Here is a 23,095-nt window from a genome sequence, read left to right as displayed (position 1 = left end):
GCACTGTGATCTCGACATGCTCTAACTGGACTTTAAAAAGAATGTGAGAAAAATAGGCTTTTGACGGAATTATCTGGTCGTGAAATGTTCATTTTCAGTGTACTTCAATGTAATAATAATCCAATTTACCAAATTGATAGTTAAATTCATTTTTTATGCCGATGGTGCAAATATTCCAATTCAAGTTTCAAAACGATGTTTTTTCACATCATTTTTCATTCACTGCCCCATTCGTCAGAGACTGACACTTAAATGTTTAGAAAGTAACAATCATAATATACGTAATAAGTTTACGATTACGTTAATACTGAACATTACTACACGAAAACACTTTTTAACCAGGAAGATTATGAAAATATTCTTAAGTGCTTTTATGTAGAATAAGCATCTACAATGTATTGAGGAAATTTTTCTTTATATGATACTTTAGTCATCAACTCCTTTTTGTTTTAAGAAGTATTTAACTTGGGAAATGGCCCGTTGTTTTCTGTACCTTGTTCTATGGCGCACTGTTGTGACTTTCGGTAAGTAGATACACTTTATACATGTATAGAAAACGAATTTCTTCAGGTAAATAAATATGCTATAATTTTGATTTCATTTTTGAAAAAAAGTTAGCTTAACAGGTCGCTAATCTTTTCCCCTTTAAGGTGAGAAAGTTTAGATGGAGAATTCGATAAATGTATTGAATATCGGCATTAGAAAACAACGGAATAATTCAAATACGATGAAATTCCAAAACATGAACTCAACATGAGCACATAAACATAGACGATCTACATGCAGACCGAGTTTATGAAAGAACGAGAATTACGAAATACCCGTGGATAAGAACAATTAATGGTCAAGATAGCTAGGTGAAACTGTATATTTTTGTTGATTAAAAAAGAGCAGAATATATTTGATTAATATTACATACGATGATGACATATCTTTTGGTAAGTTTAAACTGGTCTGGAGCTGGTATGTCTGTTAATGTCCAGTAGTCCTTTGTTTTTTTTTTATTTGTGCAACGTATAACCAGTTTCCTTATTTTGTTTTCATAAGGGATTCCTAACCTTTTGAACTAATTTTTAAGTTATTTCAACTGTGTAATTCTTTTTCCTCAATGGCCAGAAATAATGGGGGAGGGGGTTGTGTTCACACAAAGTACTTTAACTCTGCCGCAATTTTTTTCGCTTGTCCCAAATCGAAAAAAGGCCTCTGTTTGTATTGTTTCGTTTTCACAATTAGATTCATTTATGTTGTTGGAGTATATAGGTGCAACTTATTCACTGTACCGGTGTATAATGTTGTTTTTGGGCCAGCTGCAGCCTGTCCTGTGGTGTGAGGGTTTCATCGTTATTCATTGAAGGCCCATGGGTGGCATTGAGCTGACATTGGTCATCCCAATGGGGTTGTAAAATTGACATATTCATCATTACCATTCTCATTATATTTGTAATTTAGATCATGAATATTCTAAGTATTTGGTTCTAGTGCTGCTTGAAGTAAGTGTACACCATACCTGCATTTGTATTATTAGTATGCTTGATATGATTTACCTTTCTCAAGCTTAAGGAGATAGACATAGGGTAAGGGACGTAATTCTTGAAATCAGTCATATGTTTGTATCATATTCAATTTCACCAAAGTATATCAAGCTTAAGCATAGCAAGCTTTGATTTGAGACAGAATAAGACAGTCTATGTTACGTAGATGCAAACATGAGATTAATGTAAAATGATGAATACAAATGTTCCAATGTTGAAAGCTACATTAGCTGTCATTTTCGTAAATTTTTGTTTTTGTTGAAATATGCCTTAACTTTGAATAATATCTACTAAGTTGTACTTTTTCTGTATAATTTCATTTGATATCCACAAATAAAATGCATTAAATACATGAAACAGGTGTCTATATATTTATTGTCTTGCAAGACAAAAAAATCTACCTAAATAAATTCGTATGCGTGTGACTTCTGGTGACCTTAATCTGCGGATGTGCTATAAGGGTCGCCTCTTTAATAACAAATCTGATTGCTAAGCGAAAGAGGATATTCAACGACAAGGAAGACCGACGGACTCAAGCCGTAAAAACATTCGAATATAACGAAAGGATCCTTTTGAAATTTACATATTGTGATATAATGTGACACAAAGATGGTCATTATCTATTTGAAAACTAATCAAGAAATAGATGAAATGATATGAAAACAAGACACGTGCATACCTGTGTATTCGTTATTGTTATTTTTTGTTCTGATAAAAGACGTAAAAGGGGCTACAGTAATGTAGCTTCCATTTAAAAAAAAACGAGATAAAGCCTCAGAGAAGCCTCAGAGATTTAGGGGCTTATGTGCTATGGCAAATTTCAATGAAAAATTATAACATACAATTCGGATCATATGAATACAACTCTGACTACTGTGCTTGTAAATACTCCCCGAGATCTATGGTTCAACATGATTGACATCGACGCAGTGGTTTCTTATACCAAAAATTCAAATCTTATAATTACGAAAAATACTAAAATAAAAACCACACGTAAACTTAATTAAGAAATAAGAAAGCGAATACACGTGTAAGAAATCGTAATTGCAATAGAAAATCACACAAGACAGATACACTAAATCGCAACATCCGAGTCTCATTTTCACAGACACAAAGCAATGCTTTCAATATTATCTGGATATAATAGCGTGAAAACCTATGATCTTTTCAACTCTGTATACTTCCGTTGCCCATACTCAGTTAAAATCCCGACTTAAAAACATTATACATCGTTGTTTTTCCAAAAAAAGATGGTACACCTGGATACAAATATATAGTTCTTGGGAGAGATTCCTCATACTTTGTAAGAAATGATTCCAAATCATCCTCCAAATATAAAGAGGAAGATGTTTACAAAATGCTGGAATTTTTAATCGACAACATGTTTGTCCAGTGTGGTTGACGTGTTTTTCAATAAACGGTCGGCATTCCAATGATAACAAATTGTGCTCCTCTACTTGCTGACCTATTCCTTCACTCTTATGAGGCTGACTTTATAGCTGATCTGATCCGAAAGAAAGAATATCGTTGGGCTAGATCCTTTAATCTCAGTTTCCGCTGTATAGATGACGTATTATCTTTAAACAATCCTAATTTCAGGGATTTGATACCACGCATCTACCCGAAAGAACTTGAGATAAAGGATACTACAGACACAGTGACGTCAGCCTCATATCTTGACCTATACTTAGAAATTGACGGTAAAGGAAACTTTTGACCAAACTTTGCGATAAACGTGATGACGTTTCATTTAGAATTGTCAACTTTCCTTTCATCTGTGGCAACATCGCTTCAGAACCTGCGTATGAAGTGTTCATATCACAACTCATACTTTATGCCAGAGTTTGCCGAAACTACGCAGATTTTTTGTATCGCGCTAGAAGTCTAACACATAGGCTTCTGGAAGAGGGTTATGTTGCTACAAGAATAAAATCATCACTACAGAAGTTTTATGGTCGTCATCATGAACTGATGGATCGTTATGGTGTATCCATCTGCACCATGAAAACTAATTTATTCATCCTCGTTTGCCTACCCCGTTCTTGACTTTTTCTGAGCAACTCGGCGGGTGTTTCTAGAAAAGCAGAGGACGCTTACCCTACCGGTGCACCTGGTCCATGCTCCCAGTTTTTAGTGGAGTCTGAGTTGCTCATTTGCTTTTGTTACTTTGTATGTATACTTTGTACGTTTGATTTTAGTTATTTTGTGTCCTTTGTTGTGTATGTTTGTTTTCCATGTTTGGTCTTCGTCCCTGGATCACATTATGTTGATTACCGCTATAATCTTGGTTCAATTGATTACTCTTTAATTGTCCACCTCATTTCATTGTTTTGAATGATAATCGATAGGTGGGCATCACATCGTTTCATTGCTTTACGATTATGTATTTTATTTTTGGCACAAATTGAACTCATATATATCAATAAATACGAATCGTTCGTGTGAATAAAGGAGCTACAAAGAGAATACATGCTCTCAGCAATGCTATAGCGATATAAACTTCTAAACAGCTACATGATTTAATACAAAACTTATCTAGAACTTTAAGACAGATAGACATTAGGTCATTACGATTTGCAACGGTTCTGCAGAACTATTGAATCACTAAAAATGACATATTACTTAATGAAATTCACTATTGAGTAAAGGTTAAGACAAAATAACATTTCACGAAGCGCCTCTAAAGATAAAAGACTTTAATGGTATTCGAATGGCCATTTAGTTTTTATTTCAAAGCCTTAGCTGTTCCTTCAGGGGAATCGACCAAGCAATCCCTCAAATACAAATCATTTAATTTTTCGGTATGCTGTAAACGTGTTTTAAAGAAGAGCTACCTTTCATCAGTAGCCTGAGAACAAATTACATGTATATAAAAGTTTCAAGAACATAAGTTATATTCAAGAAGTACTCAAAATCAAAAATATCGATATAGAAGCCATATCCAACAACAAATTTAATTTCTTTTCTTGTTCAGAAACTGTTACTGATCACCATCACATAACCTCCTGTCTTAGTTTTTCATTTGGTTGTTGAGCTTTTGAGATAAAAAATATATAAGTTGTACATGAAATTGGAACTAGAACTATGCAAGCGTTACTGTTCTTGATTTGATTTGTTTTCGTCGATTTTAGTGGGAATTGAATGTTTGATTTTCTAAAAAAGTGCAGATCTGAATGCAGAAATGATAATCGTTTTGTGAAAGTATAGCATAGATAGACTGAAAAGGCATCCTTTATGTGATGGGTTTTTGTTCACCATGAATCACTTTATCATTGGCAGTTTCTGAATTTTATATGGACTGGTACTTAAATATTAGGAGTGAAGCCTTTGTATTGAAGGGGTTTAGACTTTTGTGATTCTGCAAACGTTCGGTAAATTATATACGATTTTATGATTGGTCATACAAGTCTGGATAATGGTCTGGCAAATACCCTCCAATCAAAAGAATATCAAACTAAATTCAAGAGAAGTACATCTAAAAGAAACCTCGTCAGAAAACTTGTGTTGGCAGGGTAGACACGGAAAATAAATTATAAACTCTAATTAAGCCCTCAAGTGATGATAAGGACAAGTTCCGTCGAGTTCTTCAATAGCAAATACACACAGATTGTCATAATAGTTTTAGATATTCTTCGGGTATGATTTCCATCAGTAATCATTCAATTTGCGTGCAACGTTAACACTTTGATTTTGAATTTCCCTTGACTTTTTGTCTAAGAATGATACTAACTTTGCAACTATCATTTTCTATATTACTGTTTGCCTGAAATATGTAGAAACATATATATTTTATGGTATTTTACCGTATTTTCAAATATCTACTTCAATCTTAAATAAGTTTTCCATGTACAGCTCTCAGTTTACGAAACATTTAATTTCATCCGTTTTTATAAATTTAATAGCTTCCCAAATGCCCATTCCTCTTTTCCGATAACAAATTAAGAATCCTTTATATTTAAAGAAATTGATTGCTTAAATGAAATGAAATAGGGAAAAACAGAGAAAATTGTTCATTTCCATAATTAAAATTCTTGCTAAGATTCCCACTAACAATGAACCTCCCCCAGTTTATCCAAGACTGAACAGAACTAGGGTCTAAAATGTATGACCCGTACCAACTTTCCCCGTACCCAAATACTGTTTTCCCAATTTCTTCATTATAACTGGTACTTGATATTTTTAGCTGCAATTTGGTGCATATATACAAAATGACAGAATGATGGCTAGGCTAAAATAAATTATGTCTTTCGAAAAATATGATTTTATTCGATTTTCCGCTTTCAAAAGGTCAAAAATTCCCTTCCCCAAATCAAAGTCCTGTATTTTTGTTATCCGTACAATTTTAATGTATATTTGATAATATTTAGTAGGCATTGCCTAAATTAATGAGCACCATGAGCTTTACCATACATGTACAGTCTGTGCGAGACTCGTAAAAATAATGGACATTATAAAAGGGGATCGGATTAACATTTGTTCGCAAGGTGCAATATTTTTATTTATATTTAAGCAGCAAATGAAATGAATACTTTTATTTGAAAATCTGCCTTGTTAAAAAAGGGGGAGATTTTATTCAACGAATGCATAACTTGAAAACAATTTGTTTTTTAAATAAATATCAAATTTTTCAAAACTTAGTGAAGTTTTAACCACACAATGTTTTCAGAAAAAAAAAACGTAAAATAAGGACAGTAAAGATAGAAATAGTCAATCATTAGTTTGGTACGGTAACTCTCGGTTACACGTTTTTTACCTTTTTAAAGCAGATAACGTATTTATCGAACCATTTGATAATTGGATTGACATTGCCGCACGATTGGAGGATTGTATTTCAGACGTCAGTTCTTGGATGAAAGTCAACTTACTGAAGCTAAACCAAGATAAAACCGAGCCCATCATATTTTCGCCACAACATCGAAGGAAATGTATACAAAGAGTAATTAAGGGAACCAATGTTCTAGTGGTAATCAAAAGAATGTAATCCAGGGACAAATAGACCAACGCAACAATGAACATAAAGTAACTAAAATAATACATACAAAGTAACAAAAGCAAATGACCAACCTGGACGTAAATAAAAACTGGGAGCATGGACCAGGTGCACCGGTAGGGATAGCGTCCTCTGCTTTCCTAGATACATCCGCCGAGTTGCTTATAAAAAGTCAAGTCAAGTCCGTGGTAGGCGTTATATGTTGAATATATTTTCATTGGTTCGACGTACCCTGAAAAGTAACCAATCATAACTGGCTGGACGATACCCGCTAAATATGAATGAGTGATACCAGGGGTTTGAGGGAGCAAAGCTGGACTCAAAACCCTGCTTAAGATGATGTACTGTTACAGTATAGAAACTTGATTTTCATTTTCAAATTCTGTTGTTTTAAGTTTTATATTTATATATATTTTAAAATCATTTTTGTTTTTTTACTTCCTATTATTATTTTTATTTTCAATTTAAAGAATACTTTTTGTCATTATTATTTTCTGACATTATGTAGTATATTCATGTTTATATTTTATTTTTGTATTTTTATATTGTAAAGCGCTTTGAGTAATTGTAATTAATAAATGCGCTATATAAATACTGTTAATTATCACAATCATAATAATAATAATAAAACCAATCAAACAAGAAATTCTAGAAAAAAAGATACATGATTTCATTGACTACAAATGAATTGAAATGACTTTTGCACATCTCATGCATGTTTCAGTTCTTAGCATATAGTAGTAATGATAGAATATTTAAGTAAATCATTATTAAGTTTGTACGGGTTACACATTTTAGACCCTACCAACTTGCAGATTCTTGAATTGTTGGTAAAAAGTTTTACGCGACATCTGATTTTAAAACGTCATTTGGTTTTGATATTTTGTCCAAGAATCATTAGATACATGTGTACATCGACCAGGTTGCAAGAGTACGAACATCCGAAGCTGTGTGCAGCTCGAAAGTCCCCATTCCCTAGGTAGGATTTTTACTAACCCCATTCAAGGTATTTTATGCTTTTATTCTTTATCTTTAAGTCATTGAAAAGCCAAGCGGTGTCAAGATCAAGATTAACCCATCAACACAGACAGTCAATGTATCGTGGAAGATACCACCTGGTGATCGAATTCAACATACATTCGTTAGTTTGAAAGAGAGAAAAGAAAACAACCCTTTGCAATACCAATATGTTGAAAAGCCATCGACAAACTGTCTGATACATTTAGAGTCTTGTGGGGAATATTTCTTGGAGTTGATATTTACCAATGGATCTCGAAGGCTTTCGAACTTTACACACCACCGATTTGTTATGACAGGTCTACCATATTAAGTACTTCTCCGTCTAAGAGTCGGGCAAAATGTATATAAGGTGTGGCACATGAAGGAAAATAAGCAGAGATTTTATTGCATGAACCAATTAATTATACCTGACAACCACCAGCAATAACCATCAAAGTGTTTAAAAAAATGCCTTTTTAAGATATTGATAAAATTTAGTTGAAATGCACAATGGAAAAATGGCGGGAAAATTTTCCTGCACTATTTTCCTATATAATCAGTCAAAAAAATATCTACGTCACAGATGCTTCAGAATAAACATAAATAGCTTGTTGGTTGTTTTCTAGATGTACTGAATATATTTTATTTAAATTGGGGAAAATGATGTGCCACCCACTGCCTGATTCCTACACAGAATGGTACTTAAATGTTTTTACAAGAATAAATCACTATGAATAAGATAAATGATAAGGAGCAGAACAACAATGATTATTATAATAAAAGTATTAGAATAATGATGCTAAGACATTAAGACACCGTGTAATCTATCTGTTAAAGTGGATCTCTTGCTTGACTATTATTTCTTCGATAAAGCAAATTATTCAGTTTTCTACAGAAAGAAGTATGGATTTCGAGTTATCTAGTGCACGGTTAGATAGAAGGCTGCATCATTACCGCACAAAATTGTACCATGATACAGTACTCTACGATACATTGTAAACTGTTAATAAATATTAATCTAATTAAAAGAGTAATCAAGGGAACCAAGATTCGAGTGAAAATAAAAGAAACAACGACTAGATGAGGGAAAACACACACACACACACACACACACACACACACACACACACACACACACACACACACACACACACACACACACACACACACACACACACACACACACACACACACACACACACACACACACACACACACACAAAACCCAAAAAAAACCGGGAACATGGACCTGATGCGTCGGTAAGGTATGCGTCCTCTGTTCTTTCTGGGAAGCACCACCAACTATTATTACATTGTGTTTAACAACCTATATCAACACTGTTTTATTTTAGATTCTAAAATTACTTACAAGGTTGGAACCACTGCAACCATCTCATTTCGGTCACTAGTAGATACCTCTTACATCGTCAGATCACCTGCAGGAGAAACGATATATGAAGTACTCACTTTCGGCCTCATGACCCCAAGATTACGTGATTCTTCGAAATATGAACTCGTGGAAAAGGGGACCAATAGTATAAACTTCATTGTAAAAAATGTGAGCCAGCTGGATGCTGGGCTTTATACGGCAAGTTTAGGATTCACCGGTAAAAGAGTTGGATGCACATTTGTAACAGTAACAGGTAAGCAATGCAAGGTTCGTAATATATCACGGTGTGTTTTTAGGGAGATTTGCATTGTCAAATATTTGCATTGATGTACATTTTCCGGTCAGGCGTTTTAGCGAACACTGTTATATTGAATTCTTCTTCTTCTTTGCACATAACACAAACCACCATACAATTTAACAACAATTTAAGAAGCACTTCAGGTAAGAATGATGCAAAATGTGAATCATGGTTGGAAAGCCTACTTATTTTTATTATTGATATTGTGTTTAAAATGTTATTGTAAACAGAAATTAACACGTAGCTTTTCGTGTAAATCGTGCTCTTAGGAGATAAAAATGTACTGTAGAATTCAAAATTAAATGACACTAAAATACAATAGAAACTGTTGAATTTTCAATGTGGATTGTCTATCAGCAGACAGATTGGAAAGTGTGATAATACCTTTCATCATATTAATCCACAAAACAACATAATAACAAAAATAAAAATAGGTAGCCTTTTTTTAAGGTGTATCACATATTACAGAAAATGCATAATTTATTCTTACAAAGACTGCTAATTAATTCCTCTACATATTCAAGACTATACAAGACTATTTACATATTAAATGTCTTAAATTTTCATATGAAAGATGAGGTCAACAGTCTGCGTCACTGCTCCGGCATCTCCGTTGTGCAGGAAAATCACAACATAAAACGGAATGCCTCGCAAATAATATACAACAGAATACACAGTACATGCAAAAAAAGGAATCAAATACGTGCTTAAACTATTTCAAGGTTGTTTTTCGTGAGCGAGAATGTAGCGAAAATTACCCCAAATCAAACATTCTCGTCAATTGGTGGTGAAAGGAAAATTAAAGGTATCAAAATTCGAACGATCATTAACACCATGCACGTAGAAAAACGAGTTGATTTTAACTAATAACTAGTCCTGATAATAACAAAATAATAATCATCGGTGCACCTGGTCCGTGCTCCCAATTTGTAGTGGAATCTTAGTTGCTCATTTGCTTTTGTTATTTTGTATGTATGATTTTAGTTACTTTATGTTCTTTGTTGTGTATGTCTGTTTTCCATGTCTGGTCTTTGTTCCTGGATTACATTCTTTAGATTACCGCTATGTTCTTTGTTGTGTATGTCTGTTTTCCATGTCTGGTCTTTGTTCCTGGATTACATTCTTTAGATTACCGCTATAACCTTGGTTCCCTTGGTTACTCTTATAGCTAAGGTTTTTAAGACAACCATTTCTTGGCAAAACAGATTGAAGTTTTTTTTGTAAAAGTATGAATGAATTAAACAAAATCCCATTGGTTTCCATGCATATCCACTTTTTACGTGGTACCACATGTTAATAAATCTTTCGAAATAAAACATTTTACGCATTGCTCTTATAGGTTTATATGCAAAGTTATCTTTCGTTACTTTCGAACACTGAATTGTACAAATACCCGTCTAAATTAGACTTTTTTGAAATATCTTTTAAATGTATTTTGAACCTTGGTTTACCAAACATCCGTCTAAACCAAATCAAATTTGAAGTTAAAAGTTGTTCGTTTAAGACAAATTATACTGTATACAACACAATTTAAATTTTTTTCAGATAAGCCAAAAACACCTGTTTTGTCAATGCGCCCAAAACATGCATTTGTTGGAAATAATATTTCATTGACATGTAAGTCGTCGGTACAAAGATGGCCGGAGTATTTGCCTTCTAGTCTTTCCTACACGTATACTGGCATGAATGGCATAAAAGACAGTGACAAAATTGTGATTAAAGAATTGTACCGTGAACAGAAAGGAGTCAATATATCTTGCACAGTGAGGGATGATCTGGGTCTGAAGTCATTACCTAGTAACGTGATTACTTTGGACCCCTACTGTAAGTACATGCAAATAATTTAAGTTTGTTTTGCCTAAGGAGATATTTACTTTAGAGTGGTAGAAAAACAAAACAAAATAACACCGAAAAATTTAGAACTTTATTATTTCTGTTCGTCTCCAATGAATCGCTTGTGAAATTATTTGTTGCATTGCGAGATACATATGTGTATGTAAATGCATACTAATTATCTGAAAAGACAGAAGATTCTGATTTTATGTATAATTTTCATTTTTATTATACATCCTTGTACAACGGAAGAGGATGGTATAAAATGGCTATTTTGTACATTCATGCTTTCGTCCGTCTCCATGGCAAGTTCCCATCGGCAACTCCTAAAATCGCAGATGGAATTTCATGAATCTTTATTAAATGATGCAAATTTGCACCTCATATGTTTCCTCATACAACTTTCAGTTTTTATTTTATTAACACTGTACTTTCAAAATTCGTTTTGTTTATCGATAATTACAATCACAATTATTTTCACTTTTTTTTATCAGATGGACCAGACTCGCTTAAAATTGAGCCATATAAAAAGAAAGTAAATATTACTGAAGGTGATAGGCTAGGACCTTTCACATGTACAGCTGATTGTAATCCACAATGCGTTATCAAATGGAATAACAAAACTGACGAAGGGTTAGGGACCCAATCACATAAATCAATTTTAAGCATTAAAAACATTAAAAGAATCAATTCTGGCACTTATTATTGCAATGCTGTTCATACCAAAGATATAACGAGGTACAAAGAAAAAGATATGGTCGTTAATGTCCATTGTGAGTATATTAACCAGTTGGTGAGTTTCTTCATTCGTTACATAGATACTCACGTGAAGTACATGTGAATTTTGCTTCATATGAAATTCACGTGAACTTAGCATGAAAATAATATAACTTTTCATATTGAATTCACGTAATATGAATTTAAATATAATAATTCACATTTAATTCATACGATTTCATTTGAAGTCTGTCACAAAATGTATGTTCTCAATTAAGGTGAAAAACGAAATTCATGTGAAAATCGCGCAAAATGTTTGCCTGTGAAAGATACAGGAATTGGAGAGTTGACATGAAACAAAATTTAACAAAAATACCTAAAAAATAAAATTATCAAAATAAAAAAGTAAGATATAATATTAGAATAAGGATGTCTAAAAGACAACTGACAAAGAGAAAACGAAGAGAAAAATAAGAAATTGATATATAAAAGACAACAGACGAACAGAAACCGAAGGGAAGAAGTTGTAAAACATCGCATACAAATTCAAAGTACAAATGTGGACGACAGACGTAAGATCCATTAAATAGTATAGTTGATATTCATTTTTCTATTTAGACTTCAATTAATCAATGTATTAATTAATAAGACTTATTTTGTATGTAATATAATACTAACATATTATTTATATTTACTTAGACGGGCCTGACGAAGTGAATATACAACCATATTTCCCGATAATTAACATTATTGAAGATGACCAATTAGGACCGTTTAACTGTTCTGCCGACTGTAACCCGCCCTGTTATATACAATGGAGAGTTAACACGACTGGACCCTTCATCAAGATTACTTCCGGTTCCATACTTCAGATATTTAAGATAAAGAGATATCAGTCTGGTATATTTCAATGTAAAGTAAACAAGAAGTTTGGTGGTGAAAAAATCAAAAACATTGTTGTAAATGTTCAATGTGAGTATTTTTAATATAGACTACACGATCAGTATAAGACAATAAGAATGACGAAAAAAGCCGGATATTGTGAAACACATCAAAAGCATCTATGTATTGACTAAATCCAAAATAGTAAATACTTTCAGAGATCACCATAAAGGTTTTTAAAATGTGTTAACACACACCTTTAAGTAGGCTCTGAAAGGCACCGACAACAAAAGTGAAAAAATCCACGGAAAACAGAACGACATCATCGAACTAAAAGAATATTAGAAATGATTCTTACAAAATTATCTTAACTATTAATTCAGGCATGAGAATATTAACCCCCTGCCATCAATGTGGATATTAGTTTCCACACACTCTGAAATCCAGTTTGTATTAAAGGTCAAGATGAAGAAAAACGATAATTTCTTTCGCTACCGTTTGTCAACAAAGGTATAGCAGCAATTAATTTGGCTAACATCCTTCATCACAAATGAGTCACTGACAAAATTCCGACTTATTTCAAATACAAATCAATACCGATGTTTTATAATCCTACATTTCTTTTTTGCATCCAACATTTTCAATTATAAGAAGTTATAACATGATTTTTAGTAAGGACATAAGCGGTGCCAATACCACATTTATATTCAAAGACTCCAATGTAGCCAAACCATTGTTTACTATACATGACAAATATGTTGTCGTACCAAAATACAGAGCCCAAAACATTATTGCTTTTGTCTACAAAACACACTACATCTAATAGGTATCATCGGAGGTAGATGTAGAAAATAATAGCAGCAATAAGACCTATGCAGCTACTACATTATTTAAAGAAGAGATGGTGGAAAACGACATCTTTTGGTCTTTCTACTAAAAGCGACGATTATGATCTACCATCTATGTAATGGATTCCGAAACTCCACAAGAATCCATACAAACAATGCTACATAGCTGGATCTACAAAATGTCCCACCAAAACATGGTCCGGAAAGAGAGTCATGGGCACTGAGATTTTAGTGGAAATCAAAGAATGTTATCTTTGAACAAAGATCGGACATGAAAAACGGACACACAAAACAAACTACATAAAATAAACAAAATAATACGTACAAAGAAACAAAAGTAACTGACCAACTCGATCCCCACTAAAAACTGGGAACATAGACCTGGTTCACCTTAAGGGGAAGTGACTTTTGCGTTTCTAAAAGATTCAGCCGAGTTACTCATAAAAAGTAAAGTCTGAGGTTAGACGAAAGAGGAAAGGGAAACTATGGTACGTTGAACAATTTGGATCTCATGGAGAAGATGGGTTCACTTAAATGGTCTATGAGTTCACGATGACTAACATAAAACTTCTGAATTGATGGCTGCAATCTCTTAGCAACATAACACTGTTCAAGAAGCGTAATTGTAAGAAGTATAGAGGGTAAGAAAGTCTGTGTAGTTACGGCAAGCTCTGGCACACCCAACTGCTGAAGGGATGTTACCACAGATGAAAGAAAAGTTGACAATACGAAATGAAAAGTATTTAGTGTTCTTTGTTGTGTGTGTCTGTTTCTCCGTCTGGTATTATTACATTATTTTGATTTCCGGTAGAGTCTTGATTCCCATGAATTCTCTTCCAAATAGTTTGTTAATGATAACACATGCTTATGAATACAAACTGAGAAACACAGTAATGTGTTTAAAAATTGTATTTTAATAGTTATTTTGTTTTTATTTGTGAAATATAGGTTAATTTTTTTATCATCTTGGTTATGATTTGATACGATTACAGACCCTGCAACAATAACTGAGGTCAGACTGAATAAGACACTTTGGTCAGAAGGGGACACATATACTTTATATGAATCAAAGAACCTTGAAATCTCAGTGATAATAGATGCAAACCCCGAACCCTCTATTTACTTCTACAAAACCAGAACCAGAGGGACAATCGTCAGTTATACTAAAAGTGGCAGTATTTACACATTTTATAAAAATGGACTCCGATGTGAAGATTCTGGTAAATATATCATCGACATTTCAAATGGTGTAAAGGGTAGAGCCTACGTCCGGATTAATCTAGATGTACGATGTGAGTATCTGTAGCTTAAGTTAAAGCTACATTACTTTGTTTGTTTGTTGGGGTTTAACGTCCGAGCAGCAATATTTCAGCTATATTCAGACAATGAACATGAAATTGATATAATGAACATGAAATGAAAAAAAGGATGGGTCACATGGATAATAGGGTCGACAAACTTTGATTGCCACTGGAAAAAAGGGGGATGGGCAAGGTCGGGCAATTTAGCCTCCTGTGGCGGAGAGCAAAGGTTCCTACTCCTATCGAATACCACAGCAGGGTTCTTAAACGTGCTAGGGTCGTGGCATCTTTCCCAACACGGTGCACCACTATGGTTTGCGGTCAGGTTTTCCGTATTATAGCCTGACAACCCCAGCATGTAACACGCCAGGGGTACCCCATTCCACCACCTGGGGCACACATCCCAGTTGCTCTGTGGGCAGAGCGCCTAGCCCCCGGCTAGGTTTCTGAGCACTATTTAGTCGCCTTTTACGACAAGCTTAGCGCTGCTGCAGGCCTATTCTTTTAACACCCGGACCTGCACGGGGCTAAAGCTTTGCATCATTTTTGTTCTAAAACAGCACTGGTTTTTGTGGTTGGTGTAAAATTGTGAGGAAAGAAAGTATTCGAAAAAAATTGGCGTTTCTTATTTTGATGGAGTGGTGCACTCTGTATCTAAGACTAGAGCAAATATTTTGCGGAATGTTAGCGTTTTCAGACAGGCCACATAGTACACAAAAATTACTTTCTACATAGTATATAGCTTTAGTTTTCTGCATTGCCGACTTCAGTTGCTAATTTATATGAATAGAATTAGTTAAGTTCAGGGACTAAGACGAAACAAAGTCCAAACAAGACACACTGTGTTGCAACTTAAAGAAAGACGAATAGATATAAAAAAACTGAGAATAATTCAATAGATTCATCTATAATAATAATAATAATAATAATAATAATAATAATAATAATAATAATAAAACATATCTTATAATTCAAACCTTATACTTATTACCGAGGCTGATATTCATGTGATGGAAATCATGTAATTTACGTTCACGTAGGATAAACCATCCATGCAAATATATACACAAAACTAAAGTACTCCTAAAGCAACTTTTCTTGGATTCTGTTAATCTAATTTAGGAATTTAGCTTTGATCAAAAAGTATTAAGGTAGGAGATACGTAAATACCGCGTCCTAGAATTTTTCTGAAATTTTGCATTCTGAAAGATCGAATCAAATGCAATCATATGACAGAAAAAAATAACATCGTATCGGATTTCTTTTTTTTTTTCGTACATAGATTTGAAATATACATGTACTATGATGAAAATACATAGGATATGTAGGGAAATTATTAAAAAAAACTGCAGGTATTAAATTATTTCTTAGTATTGTGAAATAACGGTGCCTAGAACTTTCTTTCAAAAAAAAAAATATATATAATTATCAACTGTAATAGCTATCCAACGATATAAAAAATCACTTGACAACGGGGCTCGTTAACCCGTCATGCTTGATGTAAAGATGAGATTATAAATACTAGTCAATCCTTAGAGGGGAAAACATAAAGAGGGGTGCTAAGTACCATTCGAAAGAGCAATTTGACGATTATTTGAAGCGTAAAAATTTATAAACATTCGATATAAATTGATTCAGTACATGATTACTTTGATTTTGTAAATAGTTTGTTGTAGGGATGCCAATTTGATATCAGTTGTGTTTTTTTCCTCTTGATCCCCCTTTTCAACCTATTACCATATTATTTCGGTTTGATTTCTTATACCAGTGTTGGATCTAAAGTCGGTTAAAAAGTACATGCTGTGTATGGGAAAGACACATCAGTATTTTTATCCCGGGATTTTTTATCTTTGCTTGCTGTTTTTTTTCAACTAAATAATTCTGACTTTTCTGTGTCAGCTGGTTGACAAAATTAAAGGTATGTAGGTGAGGGAAAAGAAGGGGCAGACTAGAATTAGAGCTGTATCTCAGATATTTTGAACATGAAAATATTTTTTTTCTTATAAGTTCACATTATTTTTAAAGTAACTCGTTGTCACTGGATCTATGTATTCTGTCATTCAAAACGAGTGTGAGTATATAAAATTTATGAGATACGTTATATACGAGTTTTCAGGGATTTCATTTTCTTTATACATAACTTACGTCTTTTTAGGCGTACACCAGTACTAAATGAATATCATTTATCATTTTAACTTATGCAGAGAAGAAAGGCTTATTTATATATTTGATTACCGCTATAACCTTGCTTCCCTTGATTACTCTCTCATATACAGTTTAATTTCATACACCGACTCAGTTTAATGTTTATATCATAGATCTGCATTCCCCTAGTACTGAAATTTTCTTCTCTGTGTCTTTTGCCAGTCGAAATGGGATTTATATGAGGGCAATTTTTACATTGTACATAAAGACTGCTCCAAAGTTCAATTATGCAAAAACAGAGGAGAATTACAGTTTTTACACCCTTTAAGCATATCTGCCAGATGTCCCATTTCTTCTACCCTGTCTCCATTACAAATTGTCGTTATTACTTTTGTCTGATTCCATTTTTTCTTTCTAGTGAACATCATCTGGTCTGTCTTTTCAGCAAAGGTTATGTAATTTAGTAAAATACAATTTACGAACAAAATATTCACGGGAAGCCCGATTGTCGTCGGACATTTTAAAGTTAGTGGTCAATGGGAAATAACTCGCATAGTAACGATTACGTCAAGTTTTTCCCGTAATCCGCTAGGAGTTTTCATTTACGTAACTGTTACCTTAAATAAGCATGTTTAAAGGTATAGGCTATCGATTAAGATCGGAGCACATAACAACAGTTTGTATCTAAAGTTTATATATATTGAGAAAACTGTTTGCTGTATTTGAAATTTGCTACAAAGAAAGGATATGATACATTTTCAATTTCAATGTAAAAAATATATATATATTATAATTATTTTTTATTATTTAAAGCTTTTTTGAGTTTTCAATTAAGTCGCTTACAAGACATTTGCTTAAAAAATTTCTATAACCATTCCAAACATTTTTTTAGGTAGACCAAGGAATATTTCATTTGCAAATGACATATTTCAAACCGACTTTGGATATGGTAAAAACATAACTCTGTTTATGGTAGCAAACCCGATGCCAGATATCGAATGGACTCGTCGTATATTTCATGACTGGTCAATTGAAGAAACAGGGAAAAACTATATACACAAGGGGTTTACAATGGTGATCAATACAGGTCACGTTGGAATTTATAATGTTACAATATGCAATGAGATGGGTTGTGTAGATGAGCACGTTCCACTCAAAACAGAAGGTACAGTTTTCTTAAGAATTTTGCAATTCTCCCAACTCCCAAATCTTCATTTATATGCTTCCTTGTCTTGTCGATGTTTCGTTATACATTTCCGCTCATATTTCACGTAAATATCTAACCACCATCTCATCGAAATGACAATTATGTATATGATTGTGGAAACATTTCGATAGAACAACTAAAAACAATATATCGAGCATAAGTATCCTCCTTTTTTCTTTAAATCACTAACAGACGCATTGGAAAAGTAAGTAGAGGAACTAAAAAAATAATCATATGTAAGAAAGAAGTTCCTACTTAGTTCTTGTCTTATGTATTTATCCAGATTTTCAAATTTTGTAATGCCATTTCAAATATGCTAAAACAAATGTAAGAGTCAACCATGTAAAAGTCAACCGTTCAACCTTGAAGGATCCTCATGGCATTGTCTCAAACTCTGGATTAATATCGATGACTCATGACCATTTCCTAAAATTTACATTTTATTTATTATATACACCAGCAAATGTTTTCATGGAACAACCTTTCCATACTTATTCCGTATTTACTTTTAGATATATGCAAATGCACTTCAGCCCAGAAAGAGAGTTCGGCATCTGTAATTATTACCGTCTTGTCAACAGTAGTTGTAATTTTATTTCTCTCGAATGTTTTATGTGTATGCAGGTTTCTAAAAGGTTTGTGATTGCTAACCTGTACGATTATAATATAAGCAGTTACAAAAAAGGACATTCAAAGCTTAACTTTTATTTCAAAAACTCTAAGCATAATATTTTGTATTTACCAGAAAAGGACTGGGAACTTGAAAAATATCATTCAGGTAAAGCACTATCGCTTGTGTCGACAGCTTTTCGAACTCACTTCACGAAACAGCTATTTCCCAAGATGCAACAAATCATATCGTAATCACACAGTCGAATTGATTGCGCTGATAACATTTTATTCCTGATTTAATAACTTATTTGATGTATACAACACTTATTTTATATTGATACATTTTATTTTATACTGAATAAAGTGTGCTCTTAATTCATTCATACTTACAGTTAACAGCAGAAAAACAGAGAAAAAGTAAGTTTTTTTCAATGTTTATCACCTTTTTATTTAAATTCTCTGTTTTTTTGTAAACTTACAAGTGTATATTCTAAATAAAATAAAGCGACAAAAATATATTTATGAGATTCAAACCTAGCGCATTAACCATCACACCACCAGTCAACTCCTAAGGATAACGAATTGATAAAATATAAAGGTATATATTCTAATCTTCGTGGTCATTTTTCGTCGTATATCACAGTGGGTATCTACGCAAATGCAATAATGTCTTTATTAAATAAAGGATTCACAACTTGCCAGATACTCCATTCAATTCATGCTGATTGAACACTTTAGTTATATAATAAAAATTAAATGTACTTGGAACACTCATTTCATTTGTGTTATTTTCGGCATTTTTGTTGAAGTCCGTTAATTGAATTTGGATTGCCGTAAATATGGCATATCCATTTATTATTGTCAGGGGTGTATGCAGAACTGATATTGGTGAAGCAGACACAAGACAAAGGGTTTATTATAATATCCAGGGTAGTAATCAAGGTAAATAAAAATTTAAATCCTGCTTAACATTACATTACATGGATGCTCGCTGCTCTTTTTGAAAATAACAGGAATTTCAAAGTGTTTAAAAATCTTTTAAAATCTTTCGTACTAGAACAACAAAAAGTCAGTGACCTGAGTTATATGGAATTTTGGCGGAAAAAAGAATTTCTCTAGATTTTCCATAGGGTTTGAACTTTATCTCTTACACCCAGGAAAAAAATAACAAGGATTTAATAAAATATAAAATATAAAATAACAATTTAAGGTAAATCTAATGAAATTATGAAAAGAAAAATGGGAGTCACTGGGCAAAAACATATTCATGTTATGAAATGGATTAAATCAGAGGAGTCCGATAATCCGATAAATAAATAATATAATTTTATTTTCATTGGCTATTGCGTAATGGATAGGTTTTGATCAATTAATGGTACATTGTAGCTGTATTATGTAGTTTACTGTACAATACAGCAAGTAATGACCATATTGTACTGAAAAAAAAACTCGTACAAAAATCGCTGCTTTTTGGTAGCAAGTATGATAAGGCTCTTACAAATTCTTTTTATGTATTGTACACTGTGTAATAACGATTTATTATTCAGTAAGTTCTTTTAATATTGAATAAGTTGAAATATCAATCTAAATGTCACATTTGAACTAGTGGAATTTACACCTCTCTCTAAGTTATTTCCATTCAGTCATTTCAGGATTGAGTTACTGTTTATAGAAATATTTCTCATTTACGTAATATCAATACAATAATTCCACACACACACACACACACACACACACACACACCTCTAGAAAGAATGATATCAGTTGTACTATGCACTCGATAAAAACACATCAATTTTGTAGTCCTGAAACTACAAATAGTGCCTCATCTAGACATCCAAAATTATAAATTGTACTAATCTTGGTTTCCCAGGTGAAGGAGGAGGCAGAGGTCGGTAAGTTTTCATCCTCTGTATATTTAGTCAAGAAGAATGTTGGGAAACGATAATATACCATATAAACATTGGAATTTACAGTCTTGTACGGGCGGATTTACCCATGCCATATCCTATTACTGAACAATTTATATGCTTTTTAATTTGTCTGTGTTTTTTTTACTAAACACAATTATTACATAAACCAAAAAGTTTTACCATTGAAATCTATGTGAAAAAGCTTTTACGAATAACGTATATTGGAATAAGAACGATTGAAGTTGTTTCAGTTTCATTCTAATTAGTCATTGAAAAAATTTTTACTTATCTTCACTGAGTGAAAATAGAGGCTATTTTCAGATTTTAAACGCAATGAGAATTATTGCGATATGATAAGTATGGATTTTTTGTTGAAAAATAAATAGCAGTCTTACAAAAAAAAATATTATTTCTCTTCTAAGTAATAGCAGCAGGTATGAAGAAATTCTGAACCTAAGTCAACCACATGTTTATGACAGTATAGTAGAGACCATGTGAAGGTGATATTGCGTTGATCATATTGGTTAATTAAAGTTGAAATTTTAGAACAATTTATTAATAGTTGATAATTAATATCGCACTTAAGAAAGACGCAATAAATAATGCCTTTTAAGACTTATATGCAATAACATTCCTTGGACAGATACATAATTAATATGGTAATATCAGTTCTTCAATTTAATCGTGTATTAAATATATATATATATATATATATATATATATATATATATATATATATATATATATGTATATATATATATATATATATATATATATAAACCAAACTTCTTCATGTTTATTTGCTCAATAAGAAAACACCAAGTGTATTGGAACACTAAATTTGTTTTTTTTCTCTTTTTACAGACTAAAATGACTCGATGTATATAAAATTGACATAACAGATTAGTGATGTGTTCTGGACTAGACTGTAGAATGTTTGACTTGTAAATACTGCCTATTGTATATACAACATATCAATTACAGACCATACATGACAGAACGATTCAGTAAAACATGTCTCCATCGAACCCTGTCTAGACTAGACACATTTTAAAGTTCCTTTATCATGGTGTAAAGGTATTTGGAATCTGTGTAAACCCTATACATCTTAAAGTCTAAAGAGATTCGGTTTAGACAGCTTCCAAAGTAGCATGATATTACTTAATAACTTTAGTTATTCATTTATTTTAGACTGAAAGTTCTTATGTTTGTATTATTGTTAGTTAAACCGTTAACTGTCAGGAAACAAGAGTAGACAGAAAATGGAATAAAAAGCTTTTAAAAATGTGTTAAGTCGATTTGAACAGACGCAAAAATCAAGGAACTACCTAGGAATTCACAAGTAAAGCCAAAGTAATCATCTGTTCATGTAGAAAGTAAAAGGAAATGGTTACTCCTAGTAAATTTCATGTATCAAATACAAGAAACAAATGATAATCCATATCTTAACTTTGTATTTTTTTATGGTTATACCTGTGATTGGATTTAATTTTACTTAGTCGTATCTTCCTTGAAAAACTTAAAATTATGGTAATGGAAGACTACGAAAAAGTTATTTCAAACCATCGTACCTTCGTTATTTAAAATAGTCGCATATGGAGCTATTGACAAAAACCCCCTTTATATTTATAATCAATCATTTACATCTAGTGTTACATTACTCACTGACAAACGAAATCGTATCGAAGTTCACTTTTTAAATCGTGATTGACATGAACAATTTAAAAGAATGTTTTTTTTTTGGACTGCAATTGGTTTCTTTCTCGGTCTTGAATCCTTGAATATTATATTGTTGCACATATGGGCTAATCAGGTTGTAACTGGGTATTTCGCCACTGGGTGTAGTTCGAAGCCTGTATAAAGACAAAACAAAAGGTAACATGTACACACAGAATAATGAACATTGAAAGTCTTTTTGACCATGATAATTTACTATTTACATTGGAGTATTTGTATATGTCCTTTGAAAGATCATTTTATTCTTCGTATTCATCTTTTTGGTTAAGTTTAAAATGCTATTTTCTTTTTGTATAAATAACGTATTAATTCCAAGAAAATATAACATTGATCGTTATATTGGAAAAGCCATCAATTACATTCCTTATTTCCTGGAACGTGCTTGATCAAATTTTTTTACGGAAAGGGAAAAATGTGTATTTCCAATTAAAATTGAGCAATGCAGAAAATCAAATCATGTTCCTCTTTAAACCTAATGTTCAGTCTACTTCGGAAAAATCAGGCTAATAAATATCATAATCTCAACTAATTGTCTGCACCAAGGATTCTAAACATGCGGGAAAGAATACTGATTCACTGTGGCCTGTGCAAAGAACAACACAAAGAAGTACTATAGGAGAAAATGGAAGAAAATAAAAACGAGAAAAAACAGGTTAACTATATGCAAACAAATAAAGGAATAAAAAAAGCA

At 32.6% G+C, this 23,095-nt stretch overlaps 1 protein-coding gene across 2 annotated transcripts; it reads left to right on the top strand.

Moving 5' to 3' along the window:
* Nucleotides 1-358: 358 nt before the first annotated feature.
* Nucleotides 359-21,954, top strand: LOC148617049 (protein Obscurin-like). 2 transcript variants are annotated; one of them, XM_088584335.1, is made up of 14 exons: nt 360-524; nt 7,560-7,838; nt 8,874-9,164; nt 10,755-11,033; nt 11,537-11,815; nt 12,459-12,731; nt 14,482-14,781; nt 17,828-18,100; nt 18,655-18,777; nt 19,147-19,171; nt 19,620-19,696; nt 20,628-20,649; nt 21,090-21,167; nt 21,532-21,954. In XM_088584335.1, the coding sequence occupies exons 1-13, from the start codon at nt 473-475 to the stop codon at nt 21,163-21,165; spliced, it is 2,349 nt and encodes a 782-aa protein (XP_088440461.1). In that variant the 5' UTR covers nt 360-472; the 3' UTR covers nt 21,166-21,167; nt 21,532-21,954. The 2 variants fall into 2 exon arrangements, with proteins under 2 accessions (XP_088440463.1, XP_088440461.1); XM_088584337.1 differs by lacking the exon at nt 21,090-21,167 and having other exon boundaries at nt 359-524; nt 21,532-21,675.
* The last annotated feature ends 1,141 nt before the right edge of the window (nt 21,955-23,095 follow it).

The sequence above is a fragment of the Perna viridis genome, chromosome 5 (genome assembly GCF_037379345.1).
Source record: "Perna viridis isolate PV_CMFRI_1.1 ecotype Kerala chromosome 5, ASM3737934v1, whole genome shotgun sequence".
Lineage (NCBI taxonomy): Eukaryota > Metazoa > Mollusca > Bivalvia > Mytilida > Mytilidae > Perna > Perna viridis.
The sequence above is the reverse complement of the archived record's forward strand: the minus strand, read 5'-3'. Positions and strand labels throughout refer to the sequence as shown.

Coding starts and splice junctions, on each gene's coding strand:
- LOC148617049 (XM_088584335.1), top strand. CDS start 473: ATGGCCCGTTGTTTTCTGTACCTTGTTCTATGGCGCACTGTTGTGACT. Junction 525..7,559: donor GCGCACTGTTGTGACTTTCG/GTAAGTAGATAC, acceptor TTTATCTTTAAG/TCATTGAAAAGCCAAGCGGT. Junction 12,732..14,481: donor CATTGTTGTAAATGTTCAAT/GTGAGTATTTTT, acceptor ATACGATTACAG/ACCCTGCAACAATAACTGAG.